The following is a 19,498-nucleotide window of genomic DNA, read 5'->3' as shown; positions in this document are numbered from 1 at the left end:
AGCTAATGGTTTTGGTGCCCACTAGCGTTACAGATTTATTTAAAAACAAGCACCTACACATACACAAGGTTCACATGATCTCACAGTGTTGTGCTTAAATACAATATTCACATGAATATTGACAGAGAGATTGTGATGAATAGCACCCGTTTTAATAATCATTTCTTGTACAAATTCACTTTGAAGAAAAGCGAAAACATAAAGATCGTGTTCCTTCATTAAACAAAAAGCTGCAAAAATCGATTTAAAAAAAGCTAAATATTAGCTAATTAATAGGCCTATTAAGATTATTATTATTGCTTCTCATGCCTTCTTAATCCAGATGTTAATATGACCGATAAACATTGATATACACAGGGCTTGTTTTCATGACATCGGCGTCTGAATGTGAAAGCCAGATAAAGTAATAGCCTACATAATACAAACAAAAGAAGTTTCGCTTTCTGTTCGTCAAACAAACATTCGTGTTGACATTTCCTTCGTGTGTAAATGTAGTTGTTCAGCAATATCCACAGAAGCAGCTAAAACAGAAGGTGATGTTTCGGTACTTTCTGCGCTTATTCCCGGTTCTTCCCGGTTGGAAACAACTCTTCACGCGCATAATGAAGAAAAAATAATGAAGAAAAGCGAAAGCAGAAGTGTTTCATTATTACTCCTTGTGTGAAAGACAGCTTGCGAAACACTAATGATCACGATCGAGTTATGATTGTATTATAGCTCTGTGTAATTTGTAGTCATTATGGACATTAAATGTGTTTATATTTCAGTACTCCTGATGGTCGCTGACGGTACGTAATGTCACTGTACGCGAGAATAGCATCTGAATTTTGCTTTCTCATTTTTAACGCAGTTTCTCTCTATAGGGTTCACTGTGCGCGGTTCATCTGGTCCTCTGGTCGCTCCTCTGGGATCTTCAGTGGTTTTGCCCTGTTATGTTGATGAACTCTTACTGATGGAGGGTCTGGAGGTGGAATGGAGAAGAACAGACCTCACACCTGAACAGGTTTCGTGGAAGAAAAGAGATGAAGATGAAGATATTCTGGTTCTGCTCTACCAAAACAAACAGACTTTGCCAGATTCATCAGATGAGCATTACAGAGACAGAGTTGAGTTCTTCACTGCTGAAATCCTCAAAGGAAACTTCTCTCTCAGACTGAAGGGTGTCAGAGCTGAGGACAGAGGAGTTTACGTGTGTCAAGTGTTTGCTGGAGAACTTTCAGCCAATGCAGCTGTGGTACTGAAGACACTGGGTGAGTCAACGAACACGGCAAATAAAATAAGACAGTCTCTGTTTACACTATAAGTGCAAACAGCCAAACTATCACTAAGTTCGCTTGCCATTGCTCACATATATTTAGCTTTAATACAAACAGAACATTACTTCCGTTGTGGGAATCATCTATGACTATTTATTTGGACTTGGTGTAAAGAATAGCCTATGCTGTTTTTGCTCCTGGAACACAAAACATATCTTCCCATTTTTGTTCATTTAGTGTATAGTTGTAGGAATTCCTTAAAATAATGAATGCCTTCAATTGCAAGTTCTCTTAATTAATTTAGTAGTAAATGTTGTAACTTGTTTATGTTTTCCAGGTTTCTCTTCTTTGCACGTAATGGTGTTGGTTTTCTGTTTTGCTGCTGGATCTGGAGCTGTTCTTCTGCTCTGCTGTCTGATCTACTGCAGATCAACAAACACAGGTGTGTGCTAGAAGGAAGGAAACTCTTCTCATTATGGTTAACTCTGTATGTGTAACTGTAAGTGTTTTGCTCATTTAACTGTTTATTCTGCATCTTCTCTTCAGTCTCCAGCAGCACAATCTGGAGTCTTCAGCTTTCTCTGGTCTTTTGTCCGAATATCTGTATGTCCTTCGCCTTCATCTTCTGGCGCTCTTACTGAAGGTGAGTTTAGTACTTTCACATTTATAACCACTTGTTGTAATGTTGTACAGCATTGCCTTGTCCCTGATCATGCTAACTGATATACTTTCATGATGAGATTGTATTTTATTTAATCAGTATCATATAATGCCTGTCAATGAATATTCATTTCCAGGATTTCTGCACGAGACCATTACCTGCTGTGCTCTTTATATTCTGAGACCTGTTATGTTGATTTGGGCTTTGCCCTGTTTAAACTATCTTCAAGGTAGGTTTATTTATTTATTTTTTAATTAAGCAGTTAAATACAATAAAACATCAAATGCTGAAGCATTTTTTTAATTCCACAAACTCAGCCCTCAGATAATTTTTAGTAATGTTTTAGTAAATCAAGGGAACGAAATAGTAAATCGTGACCGTTTTAGTAAATTAAGGCAATGAAATAGTAAATCGGGTGTGTTTTAGTAAACCGAGGGAACGAAATAGTAAATCATGCGCATGTTTTAGTAAATTGAGGGAACGAAATAGTAAGTCGTGCACACGTTTTAGTAAATTGAAGGAACAAAGTAGTAAAACATGCGCTCGTTTTAGTAAATCGAGGGAACAAAATAGTAAATCACACTCATTTTAGTAAATCGAGGGAACAAAATAGTAAATCGTGCACGTTATAGTAAATCGAGGGAACGAAATAGTAAATTGTGCGCTCGTTTTAGTAAATCAAAGCAATGAAATAGTAAATCGTGCGCATGATTTAGTAAATCAAGGGAACAAAATAGTAAATCGTGCGCATGTTTTAGTAAATCGAAATAGTAAAGCAACGTTTTAGTAAATCAAGTTTTAGTAAATCGAAACGAAATAGTAAATCGCGCGCACGTTTTAGTAAATCGTAAATAAGGAACAAAATAGTAAATAAAACATAAATGCGCTCGTTTTAGTAAATCGAGGGAACAAAATAGTAAATTGTGCACGTTTTAGTAAATCGAGGGAATGAAATAGTAAATTGTGCACGTTTTAGTAAATCGAGGGAATGAAATAGTAAATTGTGCGCTCGTTTTAGTAAATCAAAGCAATGAAATAGTAAATCGTGCGCATGATTTAGTAAATCAAGGGAACAAAATAGTAAATCATACGCTCGTTTTAGTAAATCGAGGGAACGAAATAGTAAATCATGCGCTCGTCTTAGTAAATCGAGGGAACGAAATAGTAAGTCGTGCGCATGTTTTAGTAAATCGAAGCAACAAAATAGTAAATCGTGACCGTTTTAGTAAATTAAGGCAATGAAATAGTAAATCGGGTGTGTTTTAGTAAACCGAGGGAACGAAATAGTAAATCATGCGCATGTTTTAGTAAATTGAGGGAACGAAATAGTAAGTCGTGCACACGTTTTAGTAAATTGAAGGAACAAAGTAGTAAAACATGCGCTCGTTTTAGTAAATCGAGGGAACAAAATAGTAAATCACACTCATTTTAGTAAATCGAGGGAACAAAATAGTAAATCGTGCACGTTATAGTAAATCGAGGGAACGAAATAGTAAATTGTGCGCTCGTTTTAGTAAATCAAAGCAATGAAATAGTAAATCGTGCGCATGATTTAGTAAATCAAGGGAACAAAATAGTAAATCGTGCGCATGTTTTAGTAAACCGAGGGAACGAAATAGTAAATCATGCGCACGTTTTAGTAAATTGAGGAAACGAAATAGTAAGTCGTGCGCACGTTTTAGTAAATCGAAGGAACAAAATAGTAAAACATGCGCTCGTTTTAGTAAATCGAGGGAACAAAATAGTAAATTGTGCACGTTTTAGTAAATCGAGAGAATGAAATAGTAAATTGTGCACGTTTTAGTAAATCGAGGGAATGAAATAGTAAATTGTGCGCTCGTTTTAGTAAATCAAAGCAATGAAATAGTAAATCGTGCGCACGTTTTAGTAAATCGAAGGAACGAAATAGTAAAACATGCGCTCGTTTTAGTAAATCGAGGGAACGAAATAGTAAATCATGCGCTCGTCTTAGTAAATCGAGGGAACGAAATAGTAAGTCGTGCGCATGTTTTAGTAAATTGAGGGAACGAAATAGTAAGTCGTGCACTCGTTTTAGTAAATTGAGGGAACGAAATAGTAAATCGTGTGCACGTTTTAGTAAATCGAGGGAACGAAATAGTAAGTCGTGCACTCGTTTTAGTAAATTGAGGGAACGAAATAGTAAATCGTGTGCACGTTTTAGTAAATTGAGGGAACGAAATAGTAAATCATGCGCTCGTCTTAGTAAATCGAGGGAACGAAATAGTAAGTCGTGCACTTGTTTTAGTAAATTGAGGGAACGAAATAGTAAATCGTGTGCACGTTTTAGTAAATTGAGGGAACGAAATAGTAAATCGTGTGCACGTTTTAGTAAATCGAGGGAACGAAATAGAATCGTGTGCACGTTTTAGTAAATCGAGGGAACGAAATAGTAAGTCGTGCGCACGTTTTAGTAAATCGAGGGAACGAAATAGTAAGTCGTGCGCATGTTTTAGTAAATTAAGGGAACGAAATAGTAAGTCGTGTGCATGTTTTAGTAAATCGAGGGAACGAAATAGTAAGTCGTGCACTCGTTTTAGTAAATCGAGGGAACGAAATAGTAAGTCGTGCACTCGTTTTAGTAAATCGAGGGAACGAAATAGTAAATCGTGCGCATGTTTTAGTAAATTGAGGGAACGAAATAGTAAAGTCGTGCACATCGTTTTAGTAAATCGAGGGAACGAAATAGTAAATCGTGTGCACGTTTTAGTAAATCGAGGGAACGAAATAGTAAGTCGTGCGCATGTTTTAGTAAATTGAGGGAACGAAATAGTAAGTCGTGCACTCGTTTTAGTAAATTGAGGGAACGAAATAGTAAATCGTGTGCACGTTTTAGTAAATCAAGGCAATGAAATAGTAAATCAACAAAATAGTAAATCATACGCTCGTTTTAGTAAATCGAGGGAACGAAATAGTAAGTCATGTGCACATTTTAGTAAATCGAGGGAACGAAATAGTAAATCGTGCGTACATTTTAGTAAATTGAGGGAACGATATAGTAAATCGTGTGCACGTTTTAGTAAATCAAGGCAATGAAATAGTAAATCAACAAAATAGTAAATCATACGCTCGTTTTAGTAAATCGAGGGAACGAAATAGTAAGTCATGTGCACATTTTAGTAAATTGAGGGAACGATATAGTAAATTGTGCGTACATTTTAGTAAATTGAGGGAACGAAATAGTAAATCGTGTGCACGTTTTAGTAAATCAAGGCAATGAAATAGTAAATCAACAAAATAGTAAATCATACGCTCGTTTTAGTAAATCGAGGGAACGAAATAGTAAGTCATGTGCACATTTTAGTAAATTGAGGGAACGATATAGTAAATTGTGCGTACATTTTAGTAAATTGAGGGAACGAAATAGTAAATCGTGTGCACGTTTTAGTAAATCAAGGCAATGAAATAGTAAATCAACAAAATAGTAAATCATACGCTCGTTTTAGTAAATCGAGGGAACGAAATAGTAAGTCATGTGCACATTTTAGTAAATCGAGGGAACGAAATAGTAAATCGTGCACTGGTTTTAGTAAATCGAGGGAACGATATAGTAAATTGTGCGTACATTTTAGTAAATTGAGGGAACGAAATAGTAAATCATGCATACGTTTTAGTAAATCGAGGGAACGAAATAGTAAATTGTGCGCACATTTTAGTAAATCGAGGGAACGAATTAGTAAATGGTGCGCACGCAAGATTGATTAATGTTAGGGTTAGGGTTAGTTCAATCAATGTTACAGATATAATAATATAATAGCACTGCATAAGTGCTTTTCAAAATATTAATTTGATGTATTCAACTCTTTCTTTTTACAGACAGCATTAAAACATGGATCAAGTTTTTCAAAATAACAAGAGAATTTGCTGTCTTTACAGTCATTCTTCATTCAGGTGGGTAAATCCAGATTTTACACAGCAGAGGTCATGCTCATTATTCTGACATTAAATGTGCTTTATGAATTATTAACTTTAATAGAATATAGGTGTTAAATCTTTCTCTAAAATCCAATGAACTAAACCTAAAGACGGCAACCATTCTGTTGTCTAATCTTTTCTAAATATGAATACAGATTCAGTTAGTTTAGCAGCATTTAATTCAAGCAACATGTCAACTCACCACAACTCTAGATATCTCATTATTTATCTTGTGTGACATTTATTTATTTATTTATTTTTATTGCTCTAGTTATTTTAAAATATGGCTTGAGAAGGCATGCACATGATGCAAACATCGCTCTTTGCATTATGTCTGGAATATTCTTTGGCTTTGTTGTGCTGTTGTGTCTCATCCTAAGTGGAGGTAAGAGTTTCTGTATCATTTGATTCCTTTGTTAAAGCTGAGTACTAGGCTAATCATATATCAGTACAGACTTATGATGTTAAAATGTTTATTATCATTATCAGTGATTTTTGTTAATATACATTGTTTTATTCTACAATTACCAAAAATGATAATTAGATGTATACATAAGAGCCTAACTGTGTGTTATTGATTTTTAGTTGACTTTATAAGGCTAACCTGTCAAAAGATGTCAGGAGGTGTTTTCCCATGCAACCAAACTCAAGGTGAGCACATTCGTATTGTTTTACGTCAGTATGAGTTACTAGAGTTGCAAAGCACTGATAGCTCCAGAAAATGTAGTCACAAATTTACTTATATAGACCATGTGTTACTGAGTGTTGATAAAGCACAAAAACAAAAAGGGGAAAAAATAATCTGGAATGTAAAATCTGTATTTTTATTTTTTTATTTTTAGGGGCCAGCACTGAAGGTGTGTAGGCACCTATTGTAAACGTTAGCGTTCTTATTATTATTCTTCATTCTCCGCCTTCTGCTATTGAGTCTATGGCAGCCCATAGAACTGCTTGCGGGATAGTTATGAAATTTGGCACACTGATTGAGGACAGTCTCAACATTAACCACACCAATTTTGGAGTCTCTAAATCAATGCCTCTAGCGCCACCACCTGTCCAAATTTTCACTCATGTTCATGCTAATAACTTTCGAACTGTAAGGGCCAGAAACAAAATTCTTTTTTCTCTGAATCCTTAGCTCATGCCGAACTCATTGAAAATTCAACTACAAGACAGTGTCGACAAAAAGTTATGGAATTCAAGTTGATTCTTCAGACTGTTTGCGAATAACGCGCAAACTAATTTTACGTAGCGTTCGCGAAAATAGACTTAAGGCTTTATCTCTGCAATGCTTTATCGTATACAGACCAAACTTGGTACACAAGCATGACTTCAGGTTATATGCTGTGTTTCGGCACAGCGCCACCTACTGGTCCAGAGATAGGGAAATTAGTATTTTGGTAATTAGTATTTTGATAATTAATGGATTATTTTGATAATTAGTATTTTGGCTTATAACTTCTGAATGGTTTCCCCAGAAATCATAAAAGTGGCCTTCTTTGATTCGGTATTGCATGCCAAGTCGAATGATATCCAGTTTTTCCGAATCGGCCATTTAAGGCGTTGACCATTTTGAATTTTGTAGTAAATTGCTGTATTTTATGAATGCATTTGTAATGTATCGTAACAAAACTCGGTATGGGTCATCAGCACAAAGCCCTGAGGAAGTCTGAGAATTTCAGACCTGCACCACCTAGTGGTGGAAAAAAAAATATTTACATGCTTATAACTTTGGATGTGGTTGATTTACTTTCATGGGAGTCAACTCCTTCGATTTCTGAATCCTTGTCGAGTCTAATGCTACCAAACATAATGGGTTTTGCCTTATGGTTTTTCCAATGAGTTGTCAATATGTTGGAATCCAAATTTTGATTGTAAGTGGCAAAAAAAAATGCCATCAAAGTCTGATGTGGGTCATTTATCATGTGCTCATACATATAAATGTCTATAACTCTAGAACGAATTTAGATATTTTCACCAAACTTGACACACTTATGACTCTTGGTGGCGCTATAACTGAACAAAAATTAAATTGAGTAACTGAGTGACAACTGAGTGTTTTTACTATTGCTTTGTCTGTTACAGATGGTTTGATATACTGTAGTGCTGGAGTCAAACTGTCAGTAGTTGTAATTTGCTTTGATTTGATTTCAAAATGAACAATCAAGCAGAGCAAGAGTGACAGAGAACAAAGAACTTCATGTTCAGCAGTGCTCTCAAACTCAATCCATTGAGGGCCACAGCTCTGCACAGTTTAGCTCCAACCAGCTCCAACTCACACCTGCTTGGAAGTTTCTAGTAATCCTGAAGACCTTGATTAGCTGGATCAGGTGTGTTTGATAAGGGTTGGAGCTGAACTGTGCAGAGCTGTGGCCCTCCAGGAATTGAGTTTGAGACCACTGCTGTACAGTCAGTACATGAAATCCTGTAATCCATTCTTCCATTCATGCTTACCTTTTTCTCTTTTTTAGGTCTTTTCCCCCTGTATAGTTTTCTTTTGTCTTTTTGTCAATTGTTCCATTTGATGTTCTCATTAGAACTTCCCTCTCCAGGTAACATCTGAATTCTCATTCCTTCAATTTATTAAACTGATATGCAACAAGTAGTTTGTAAAATGCTTGTGTTGTTTTCCTGTGTAAAAATCCAGTTGATTATAAGCCAGTGTCAGCTTGATGTAAAACTACTTGAATGACATGTTGACGTGAATATGAATGTGCAAACTGAATTAAGTCATTAACTCTTTAGAGGCTCTGTTCTTTATTTTGATGTATTGCATGTTCAGATATTCATAGAAGAAAATACTGTCAGAAAAAAAAGGTACCGTTCTGTCGCTGGGGTGGTATACCGAGGTACAAGTGAAAAGGTACATCTTTGTACCTTAAAGGTACATATTAGTACTTTAAAAGTGCATATTTGTATATTTTTGCTTTTGTACCTTGAGGTACCGCCCCAGCGACAGAACGTTTTTTTCTGACAATATGGGGCCTTAATATTTTAGTGAAAATGATCTCAACTTTTGGAGGAGGTTGGCAACTTTTTTTAGAAATGCTGGCAGGGAAAAAAAACCACGTCCACACTCTCATTTCAGATCTGATGTGTTTTGATATTGTATTATTGACATGTTTAGTTTGAATGGGAAAATAATGGACTGCTATTTGTTTTATTTCAGCATTTTTAACCGTGGCATTTGTTACACAAGTACTGCTCATCTATATACCATTTATACCTCTTGTGGAAGCAAAACTGAATTGTAAGTACATGCTGAAATCATTCCTATCATTATTGTGTTTGTGCTGGTGTGGAAAGAGTAGATCCTATAATAATGTGTGAATCTGTGATTTTGAGTGCTGTATGAATAGAAAAACAATGCTAACTTTAGACACAAAGTTTTTTTATGATCACAAGTAAGAAAAAGTAAGGAAATGCACAAATGAATTGCTCACAATAAGACCAACAATTTTGATTGCATTCAACTTCTCAGTTAATCTGTATCAGATTTGACATCAGTTCTAGTATTATATGTGACCTGTGGAAGTTTGAGTTCATAATTTCATCTTTTCATTCACAGCTCTCTGTCAAAGATGGATAATGTTATTGTGGATCACAACACTCCTGCATATCATCCTCCAGATTTACTTTCATCTAGACATATTGCAAAAAGAGAAAGGTTTGCTACTTATGTTTTGTCATTTTAATTTTTCATCCAGAAAAAAAAAAACATTCTTAAAAAAAAAACATGTTGCACTAATCAAACATGCTTTTTTTAATGAACAGAGTATGTGGAATGGACCTGCGTCGTTTCTTTTCTTGAAGTTCTCAGGATGATGGTGGTTTTTGAAAACAGCGTGCCAGGTATGATCCACCACTGAATTACAGTGCCTAAACTGGTGTTTTGCAAAGGAACTGTAAATGTGATGTCATGTCATACTGCATCGCTCAATATTGTCTCACTTTATGAGGCCTTCTAGATATATTCAGTTTTGTTTTTGTTTTTCTTAAACATTGGCCATTTCTGAATGTCATTTCTTATAATGTCAATAAAGACACAAGTTGTTTTCATTATATTTTGTTATTACTACAAATATGATGCAGGTTAAATTGATATTCTTTGTTCATCCATTTGACTTCTGAATCAGATTTCAGCTTTGTAACACAGAAGCAGTTTTGTTTTCAGGTCAGACTCAGACACAACGACATCAGACGAATCAACAGGAATCAAATGCATGTAATTACTCAGTTGAATCCTAAGTATTTTTATATTTTAGTTTATTTTAGTTATTGTCCACAAGTGGAAATGAGTATTTTATTGTTTGATGTTTGTTTGTATGTCTGTTCCAGTGCATCTCTGTAATGAAATCATGTACATGTTTGGAGCAGTTGGTCTTGTTTTGTTGAGCTCTGTTACACTGACTGCAGAACTGATCCTGAAAGCACGTGAGTAAATATTTATCTGTAAAGTGTGTGTGTGTGTGTGTGTGTGTGTGTGTGTGTGTGTGTGTGTGTGTGTAAATCTCACTCCCCTGATCTCAAGAGGCGCTCTAGCGATTGACACTAGAGACTGCGGTCTTTAACCTCTTTGTTAGAGCGCCCGCCTCCCATACCAGAGACCCGTGTTCAAGTCCCGCTTAAAACGTCTGGTTCAAACAGCAGGGTTTACATATGTATAAATGTGTGTGTTATAGATATTGTACAGATTTTTAAAATCTCTATCAAATGTCCCATGCATCTTTCTCTCTCTGTTTTTCTTTCACTTGAATTTTTAGGAAACGACGAGCGAGTTTTGAAGGATCTTAGATTCATTGTCTTCCCTTCCGAAGGTGTTTTTGCCTTGTATTGGCTCGTGTTACAAATGAATGCTTACTGTAAGTATCGTTTAAAATTCTTTTTGTTTGTATTTTTTCTATCATAGAACAGTATCGACTGGTGGACTACTGATTTATTTCCTAATATATATTATAATGCTGATAAAACGGATGCAAACAGTTATTGAAATGAAGGTCCAGTTCTAGTAAAATGAGACAAACATTTACAGAATCTGATTTACTTGCTGTGATTCTGCTTTTGCTCAGTTATTAACAAATTTCTCTAATGTTTTCTGTCTCACAGGGAAGATTGTTACAACTGAGTAAGTTCAGATTTTTCATAAATACAGTACATTCAACTGTGTAGATCAACGGTAAATCTGTAATTCTGTTCTCAAATACAGAAACCTCGACGCACAAAGGTGCTCGCATCAAAAAGATCAACTCATGGTAATGTAATAATTATGTACGCTGCATCAGCTGATCTGCAGTATAAGCGTACAGCAATAGTACTTTAATGCCATATAACAATGTCTTGTTTTGAACACAGAACTCACCAGAGACTGAGATGGAGAATCTGTCCGCACAGTAAAACACAAAACAAAATAAGACTGAAAACTAATTTGTGCAGCAGGAGGTTTGGTGACATTCTGTTACAAATAACTTGCTTTTTTGTGGCTGTATTTAAGTTTTGTATAATCAAGCATTCAGATTGATGTATAGCTCATGTAAATGTGGCATGTTTGAATATTTAATAGCAGTGATGGGAATAACGGCGTTATAAATAACGCGCGTTACTAACGCCGTTACTTTTTTCAGTAACGAGTAATCAAACGAATTACTTTTTCTCCCGTTACAACGCCGTTAGCGTTACTGACAAAAAAAATGCCGCGTTACTATAATTGAGCTCACTGAAGCGGTTTTCATCCGAGTAAGCTCTCTCTCAGCCATAGGACCTGCAAAGTTTTTTTCTCTGGTGTGTGCTGCGGTTAGTCATACACAAATATAATTTTAAACTGATAATAATGTATGATGCGCGAAGGTGTGTGTGTCTGTCAGAGCATGCGCGCGAAGCGCGAGCTCAAACCAGAATACCCTTTTTGATGCTTGATCGAAAATATGTGAAATGAGTTTTTTTCTAGTCGACTAGTAGTTGTTCATTTAAGCTATTAGTTGACTAATCACATTTATATTAATTTAATTTCTTAAATACTGGAGAGAAACCATAATAAGGACGCGCCTAGAGAGAAAATGCACATTTCATTCGGATTAGGCTATATAATCAGAGTAGCCTCTTTCTTTTCGTGTTTAATTACTTCATTTTCGTTAAAGTAGATATTTCAAGCGTTCTATAGATATATTTCTCATGTCTGCGAGGCAAGCAGCCTCTGAGTTTCGGTTCATTTAGCCTATAAGACGCGCTCCAGTTCACGCGCCAGTGATCGCGCCCGCGCCTCCATGTCATGATTTTATTGTCTGCTATATTTGCTTGTTATATATTAAATCCAAGCAATTGGCTGATGAAACATTGATTAAAATTAAGATACAATTTTTACAAAACGAAATTCACTTTAAAGAGAGGCTTTCTATAAAACAAAACTTAATGAAGTGTTTAAAATCATGTCTGACCCACTCCATGTCTCCCGATATATTGCGCATCTTATGATGCATCTTACTCACGCTGTTCACTTTTCATAATCGAATAAATGGATTTAAAACATAACTTAGGACTATTTAAACATAAATATGAAACTACGTTTTCTTTAATGGCTACCAACACAGTACAGAGAAATTTCATGTAGTGAGCAAGAGCGGATCATGAGTCAGGAGTCACATCAAGAATAATTTATTCTTAGACTTATATGTAATATTGGGGGCATTCAATTTATTTGGCATATTTTTATTTATTTATTTTTTTTAAGTAACGCAATAGTTACTTTCCCTGGTAATTAGTTACTTTTATAATGATGTAACTCAGTTACTAACTCCGTTACTATTTGTGAGAAGTAACTAGTAACTATAACTAATTACTTTTTTAAAGTAACGTGCCCAACACTGTTTAATAGTTATATATAAGGGAGCTGAACACGTGTTTCGTAAATGTTTATATGACTTTTAAATCAGTAGCAGTAGAACAATATTCTCTTAGTACAATATTAGTGCAATATTTTACAAATTCACTCCTATTTACTGTAAATATGTTAATAATTTATAAATATAAATTTGGAAACTTACATACGTGTGTGTGATTTGTTTCGATAATTAGTTTTCTGTTCTGTTAGTTGTTCCTGTTCCTCATCAGTGTGTCCTGCTGTGCTCTGTTCAGGTCTACAGTTTTGAAGTCTTCTTCATGCTGCTGTTTTGAGGAAAACAGTTTGGAATTAAAGGAATAGTTCAACCAAAAATGAAAATTATCCCATGATTTACTCTCCCTCAAGCCATAAGTGTATATCACTATCTTCTCTCTGATGAACACAATCAGAAAAATATTTAAACACATCCTGGCTCTTCCAAGCTTTATAATGTAGTGAATGGGGCATGAGATTTAGAAGCCCAAAAAGGTGCATCCATCCATATTAGAAATAATTCATACGCTCCAGGGGGTTAATAAAGGCCTTCTGAAGCAAAGCGATGTGTTTTTGTAAGAAAAATATCCATATTTAAAACATTATTTACTAAAATAACTATCTTAATATTTTCATAACTTATAACAGACTTTAATAAGTCGAGTCATATCATTATGAATGAAAAGTATGCATATAAACAGGACAATAAACACTTCAGCACCATTGAACATTTATTTTTTTCTTCTCCGGTCACATTGCAGTTCTGGCAGGATCTTTACAGATGGCTAAATGTTGGTACAGAAATTCCTTCACTAAATTTATTTCAGATTTATGGAGATGGTCCCTCAAAAAATAAGATTTTTATTTTTTCCTTGAACCCCCCCTAAAGATTATGCTTCAGATACTTACATTTTTTGAGTATAAAATCAACAGTCTTCTCCAAACTTTGTTAACATTGTTGACAGGGTTTCCGGAATGGAAATGGATTTTGTGAAAATAAAGAATTTTAAATGGCATTACATTTTATACTGTACCTACAATTTTTAGATGGGCTGTTGCTGCCACCTACTGGAGGTTTACTTTAATTTTTAAAACTATCATCATGACTATCATTGTTAAAAATTAATTTAACACTAATCTCATAACATTTATGTAGTTTTGTGATGTAAATGCATTCATGCTACAGTTCATTAAACGGTCAGTGTTAATGCATCTACAGTACACACCGCTTCAGCTGCTTCCCTTTCTTCTGCAGCGGAAACACGGATTTTGTTGATACTGACTTTATATGATTCGTAATGTTTTATTATATTAATTGAATTTATTAATAAAATTTAAGAATTTGATATGAAAGAAAATGCAAATATTTAATGAGATTAGAAAAAATATCCCCTGGAAATCAATTTAAGTGGGCAGATATCACAATATGCTGATTTTAGTGAGTAAGAATTCATGTAGAATATTGCTACAGAATAAATTACGTTTATACCACAAAAAAAAAGACACTTGGGATTTCCTGACCAGAATGCTGACGCTGATCACGTGATCAGCAGGACGCATGCATGTGATGCTGATGCAGGAGCCGACCAATAATGAGTCGCCGTAGAACCTGGAAACGCTGGACATAAACAGCGTATGAGAATGACACAGAAGAGAAGAGATTGTTGAATAAAGTGGTTATTTTTGTTTTGTTTTTGCGCACAAAAAGTATTCTCGTCTCTTCATAACATTAAGGTTGAACTACTGCAGTCACATGACTGTTTGTCTTTAGTTCCTTTCTGGACCTTGAAAGTGTTGATTATATTGCTGTCTATGGACGAGTCTCTCGGATTTCATCAAAAATATCTTAATTTGTGTTCTGAAGATGAACGAAGGTCTTACGGGTGTGGAACGATATGAGGGTGAGTAATGACAGAATTTTAATTTTTGGGTGAATTAACCCTTTCACTGGACTCAGGTCAGGGGCTGGAGCCAAAGGTGATCACCTTCAGGAGATTATTCCATAACAGCGACTGATGGGTCCCTCCGCTCCATTCAGCATCAGGTAAGACGCCTTTGTCACTAAGATCATCCAGTGAACATGTTTAAATCTCTCTAGAACAGGTTCCCGACCACATTCCTGGAGGCACACCAACACTGTGCGTCTCCTCAGTCAAACACACCTGATTAAGGTTATCGGCTCATTAGTAGTGACTCAAAGATCTAAAATGGATGCAAAATGTGCAGTGCTGGTGGGCCTCCAGGAATATGGCTGAAACCACTGCTCTAGAGACTGATATCTCATAATGCTGAGCAATAATGAACAAATCATCCTTACAACAGTGTCCAATATTTGAACACTTGGTGGTTTAATAAAGTCATTCAGAACAGATGTTGCATTAATATTCAATAAATTACTCCCACGTTTACACAGGAATCAAGTAAGCACACTACAGACCCATGCTGAATGTAATGTTCAAAAAATGTTTGAAGAATGTTTATAATTTCAGAAAATGTTCCTATAATGTTAAGTGTAAACAAATCTAGAACATTTTACCTGCAACATTTTGAGGATGTTGTTGAGTAACAGATAATATAATGTTGTCAATAAAACACAGGAAGAACATTCTCTCGGCCACATTAGGAAAACGCTATAACAACATCACTGAGGTTTGAGGTGATGGAATGTTTTTATAAAACATTCTTGTAATGTGACGTATTAGAACATTTTACCTGCAATATTTTAAAGATGTTTTGGAATGTTGTTGATGTAACAGATTATACAATGTTCTCAAGAACACATTGGCACAATGTTTCAATAAAACAAAGGAAGAACATTCTGTCAGCCACATTAGCAGAACATCATGAGGCTTGAGGTGATGGAATGTTTTTATAAAACATTCTTGTAATGTGACGGTTTAACAAATCTAGAACATTTCACCTGAAACATTTTTTATATATATATTACTTATATTATTTTGCACTTCTGGTCTAACTGCATTTTATTAGCTATGTACTTTTATACTGCACAATGACAGTGAAGTTGAATCTACTGTAATCTAATACATACATGACCACCTGACATCTTTTCCTTTAAATGAGTGTTTTTTTCTATCAGGCTCCTATGTTTAGGTTCAATAATTTCACTTCAACAGCAATGTAATTGGTCAGTTATTGAAATGTCTTGTTTTCAGAAATGTCACTTTGGTCAGTTCATTGGTATTAAACAATTTTGATTGTCTTTTGCTGCGAAAATATCACTAAAGATGCAACTGGAAATATTGTAAATGATGAAATTTTAAAAGGTAACCATGAAGAAACTGATCCACAAGTGACATGTTACAGGAAGATACTGATATCCCGATTGAATTGATGCTTGAACGACCGCGTTTCCACGGCATCGGCGAGACCAGTTACTCTCTCCCTATCCAATCACGTTGATGGAAACAAATGTAGTTGTAATTCGTTACTGAACATCCCTGCAAATCACAAGACAATTGTGCAGACAAATACTTGTTACTGTTTGATGTCATTCTTTTGATCAGCAGTTATCATTCTAGAGCAGCACATTCAAAGCTCTTCAGAAAATAATTCTTAAGAATTAGCTCATATCTGCACTAAAATATTCTTTCAGTTCAAGTGGAGGAATTTGAGGATCTTAATCAGTGTTATTGTTTAACGGGTAAACCACGAAACATTTCCTGATATAGATATGAGAAGTGAGTAATCTCCTAATCAAGAAAGACAGGTTATCAACGTCCCCATGTCTCTGTCTCTTCTGTCTGTCTGTCTCTATTTCATTTTCTTTTTCAGTTAACTCATAATTGATTTTCTTTCCCACTTCCATCTTTTCAGAAAGAAAACATGCTGATTTTAGGGAATCTTTTTCTTAATAATCTTAAGCAGTGACATGCTCTTCAGAGTTTTGCAGGAAGCATTGCCAGAACCATTCCTCAAAAAGCTGATATCTCAGTAAATGTAATAATTGTTGATTTGCATAAAGCTCTGATGTCACTCTTTGCTTGCAACTATTTAATCTGTTAAGATAAACTGAAAAAAAAACTGATCACATGTCATTTAAAAGTATGTGTGATGTCAGATTCTAACTTAAGTAGATCAATATGAGATTATAGAGAAGATTTGTTTAGATATTTTAAACTCTGCATACAAACAGTAGCATGTCAACACTTAAATCAGCGTGTGTTTTTTTTTCCTGAAAAGATGGAATTCATTTTGAGTTTACTGAAAAAGAAAGAAAGAAAAAAGATTCCTCACTTCTCATATCTAAATCAGGAAATGTTTCGTCTTTTACCCATTAAGGATTAACAATGATTAAGTTCCTTCAAATTCTTCCACTTGAACCGAAAGAATATTTTAGAGCAGATATGAGCTTCTGAAGAACACACTAAAACAGGTCGCAGTAATGGCTACTTTATCCTGAAGTACATGTCAGAGCCCATACTGTACTTTAGATGTAAAAAAGTTCGGTCAGCAACTTTTACCAAAAACTTTTTTAAACATGAGTATCTGTGCTTCTACTTGAGTGAAGGATGTTTGCTTTTGCCATCTCGACACGAAGCAAAACCTGCACAGAAGGACCACGCTCATTCTTCAAACTAAAAAAAATAAAATGATCAAACATTAAAAATGATTATTTTGCTTAATATTACTTTAATTTGAAACCTTTACATTTGAAATAATTGTATAAATTTTAATGTTTAATGAGCTGAGAAAAATCCTCAAATAAAATTACAAATCATTTAAAAAGAGGGAGAGTTTACTATTTAGAAATATATTTTATGTAGCATCCTGAGGAAAGTGATTCAAACAAATGCATGGAATTAAATGGAAAATGAAAATGTATTTAAACATCGTTCCTTCTAGACAATGAAGTTTCTTCCCCATCCTAATAATATGTATTATGAAAAGCACTTTACAAATAAAACTGCATTGAATTAATTGAATTGAAAATAAATACACTGATTGTACGATGTAATTTGTACACATAACCCATATGGTTCCTAATGTCTCACTATGCAGAGATCACATGAGCATATGCCATCACTAGAAACCTTTCAAGTTACAAAATGTCTTTTTATAGTTGATTGTGCATTGAGCACAAAAAAGAGGTACGTCATTGTTTTCTCCCCCTTTATTTTGTGTGCACGTGTCACCAACCAAAACCACAAGGAAATGACATATGAGCTTTGATCTGATAATGCCCTTTATTTGCATAGAGTCACTGATTAATATGTCATGTTACGGTGAAGAAGTATTTTTCAGGCCAAAACTGTAACATTGCTGAATGTGACCAATAAGGAATATAGTTATAAGAAAGAGCAAGTAATCAAAAAGTCTTTCTCAAAGTACATTGAACTTCATGTGGCTCAAGCAGTGCTTTAAGACTATGGCACGGTCCCCACGAGATTATCGAACAGACATTTATGCACATGCCATTTACTGCTATTACTTATTTCTATTTTTTTACAGGCTCAAATGTTCAAAACATGAACAGATGGGAGTGTGAGCAACAGGTGTGATTGCGTGATTGAGAACAACAGCTTTAGATGTAGTGATTTATGATAAGCCCTGTCTAAACCAGGTCTTTTCTCACTACTGAATTGAGTGTGACCATATGCAATTAGTTTTCTTTGTGTTGAAGTACATGGTTAGCTGCAAATCCATCGGTCAGGATGCTGGGTGGGGTTGCACAAGCCATTCGTAAGTCCACACTAGAGGCTTAGTAACTACTAGCTAAATCTATACTTTTATTTGGTTGCATCAGCTGTTTGTAAGGCAGGACGTAGCTAGTAGGTCGTAAGCTCTCCGTAAAGTAATGCTTAGTTGCATAATATGATGTCCACCCTCAATGATTCAATAAAAGCCTTCAAATATGTAAGCAGAACTTGTTTAAATGCAGTGAATTTCAGTTTATCCTTCATTCTAACTTCTTTTGCCTTGAGCAAAAACATGACGTTTTTGTGCGTGTCCCTTTAAATGCAAATGAGCTGCTGCTCAACAACTCTTCCTCTTCTCTAAAGCAGCCCAACGTGGCCCCGCCCCCTTTTGTTGTGTGTTCTCGGGGGCGGGGTTTATGTAAATTTGTAGGGTTTGTGATGTCACAAACATGGGAAGAAGCTTGTTGTAGTCCCTACCAGCCGTTTAAAAAACGATTTCTGTAGAAGAAAATATTTCCCTTTGCATTGAACTTTGAGTGTCGTAACTTTGCAGATGTTGTTTATGATCAAACAGCAACATTACACACTAACTAAGTTAAAAAAGTCAAATCATAATCAACCACCCCTTTAATGCCAATATCAAGTTCTCAATAGCAAGACGGCATTGAGCTCTGCCATTCTTCTGCTGTTTTTGTTTGTTTGTTCTGTGTTTAGTCATTCTTTTCTATAAGTTTTACCAGAGACAAACTCCTTAACATCAAGAAACACATACCAAACAATATTATTCTGGTTTTTGATTATTCAGACGTTTTGTTTGACATTCTAGTTGGTGCTAGAATGTCCATTCCCTTCTTAACAAATCGGATGAACATCTTCTGAAATCAGGGCTGTTAAAAGATGGACTAATGAAATAGAGCGGGATTTACAAGCCTGCTTCGACTATTTTTAATGCTTCGTGCCACAGATCTGGACGAGCTCACAGAGATTGTAACGTCATACGTCATTCCTACCAGACATTCTTAGCATTCAATAATCATAAACCATGGTTTCCTGGGAAGCTCAAACAGCTTTGTCATGCCAAAGAGGATGCTAATGGAAGTGGTGATAAAATCTTGTACAACCA

The 19,498-nt window shown here is 35.2% G+C and overlaps 1 protein-coding gene across 1 annotated transcript; it reads left to right on the top strand.

The window, feature by feature from the left end:
* Nucleotides 1-458: 458 nt before the first annotated feature.
* On the top strand, nucleotides 459-11,518 carry LOC125249120. Its single transcript, XM_048161322.1, has 17 exons — nucleotides 459-1,250; nucleotides 1,594-1,698; nucleotides 1,803-1,899; nucleotides 2,054-2,146; nucleotides 5,752-5,826; nucleotides 6,122-6,235; nucleotides 6,436-6,501; nucleotides 8,322-8,402; nucleotides 9,020-9,100; nucleotides 9,419-9,517; nucleotides 9,625-9,702; nucleotides 10,025-10,075; nucleotides 10,189-10,284; nucleotides 10,614-10,712; nucleotides 10,957-10,975; nucleotides 11,057-11,102; nucleotides 11,203-11,518. Exons 4-17 carry the CDS (start codon nucleotides 2,107-2,109, stop codon nucleotides 11,242-11,244), a joined length of 987 nt encoding a protein of 328 aa, XP_048017279.1. The 5' UTR covers nucleotides 459-1,250; nucleotides 1,594-1,698; nucleotides 1,803-1,899; nucleotides 2,054-2,106; the 3' UTR covers nucleotides 11,245-11,518.
* The last annotated feature ends 7,980 nt before the right edge of the window (nucleotides 11,519-19,498 follow it).

The sequence above is a fragment of the Megalobrama amblycephala genome, linkage group LG16 (assembly GCF_018812025.1).
Source record: "Megalobrama amblycephala isolate DHTTF-2021 linkage group LG16, ASM1881202v1, whole genome shotgun sequence".
Taxonomy (NCBI): Eukaryota; Metazoa; Chordata; class Actinopteri; order Cypriniformes; family Xenocyprididae; genus Megalobrama; species Megalobrama amblycephala.
The sequence above is the reverse complement of the archived record's forward strand: the minus strand, read 5'-3'. Positions and strand labels throughout refer to the sequence as shown.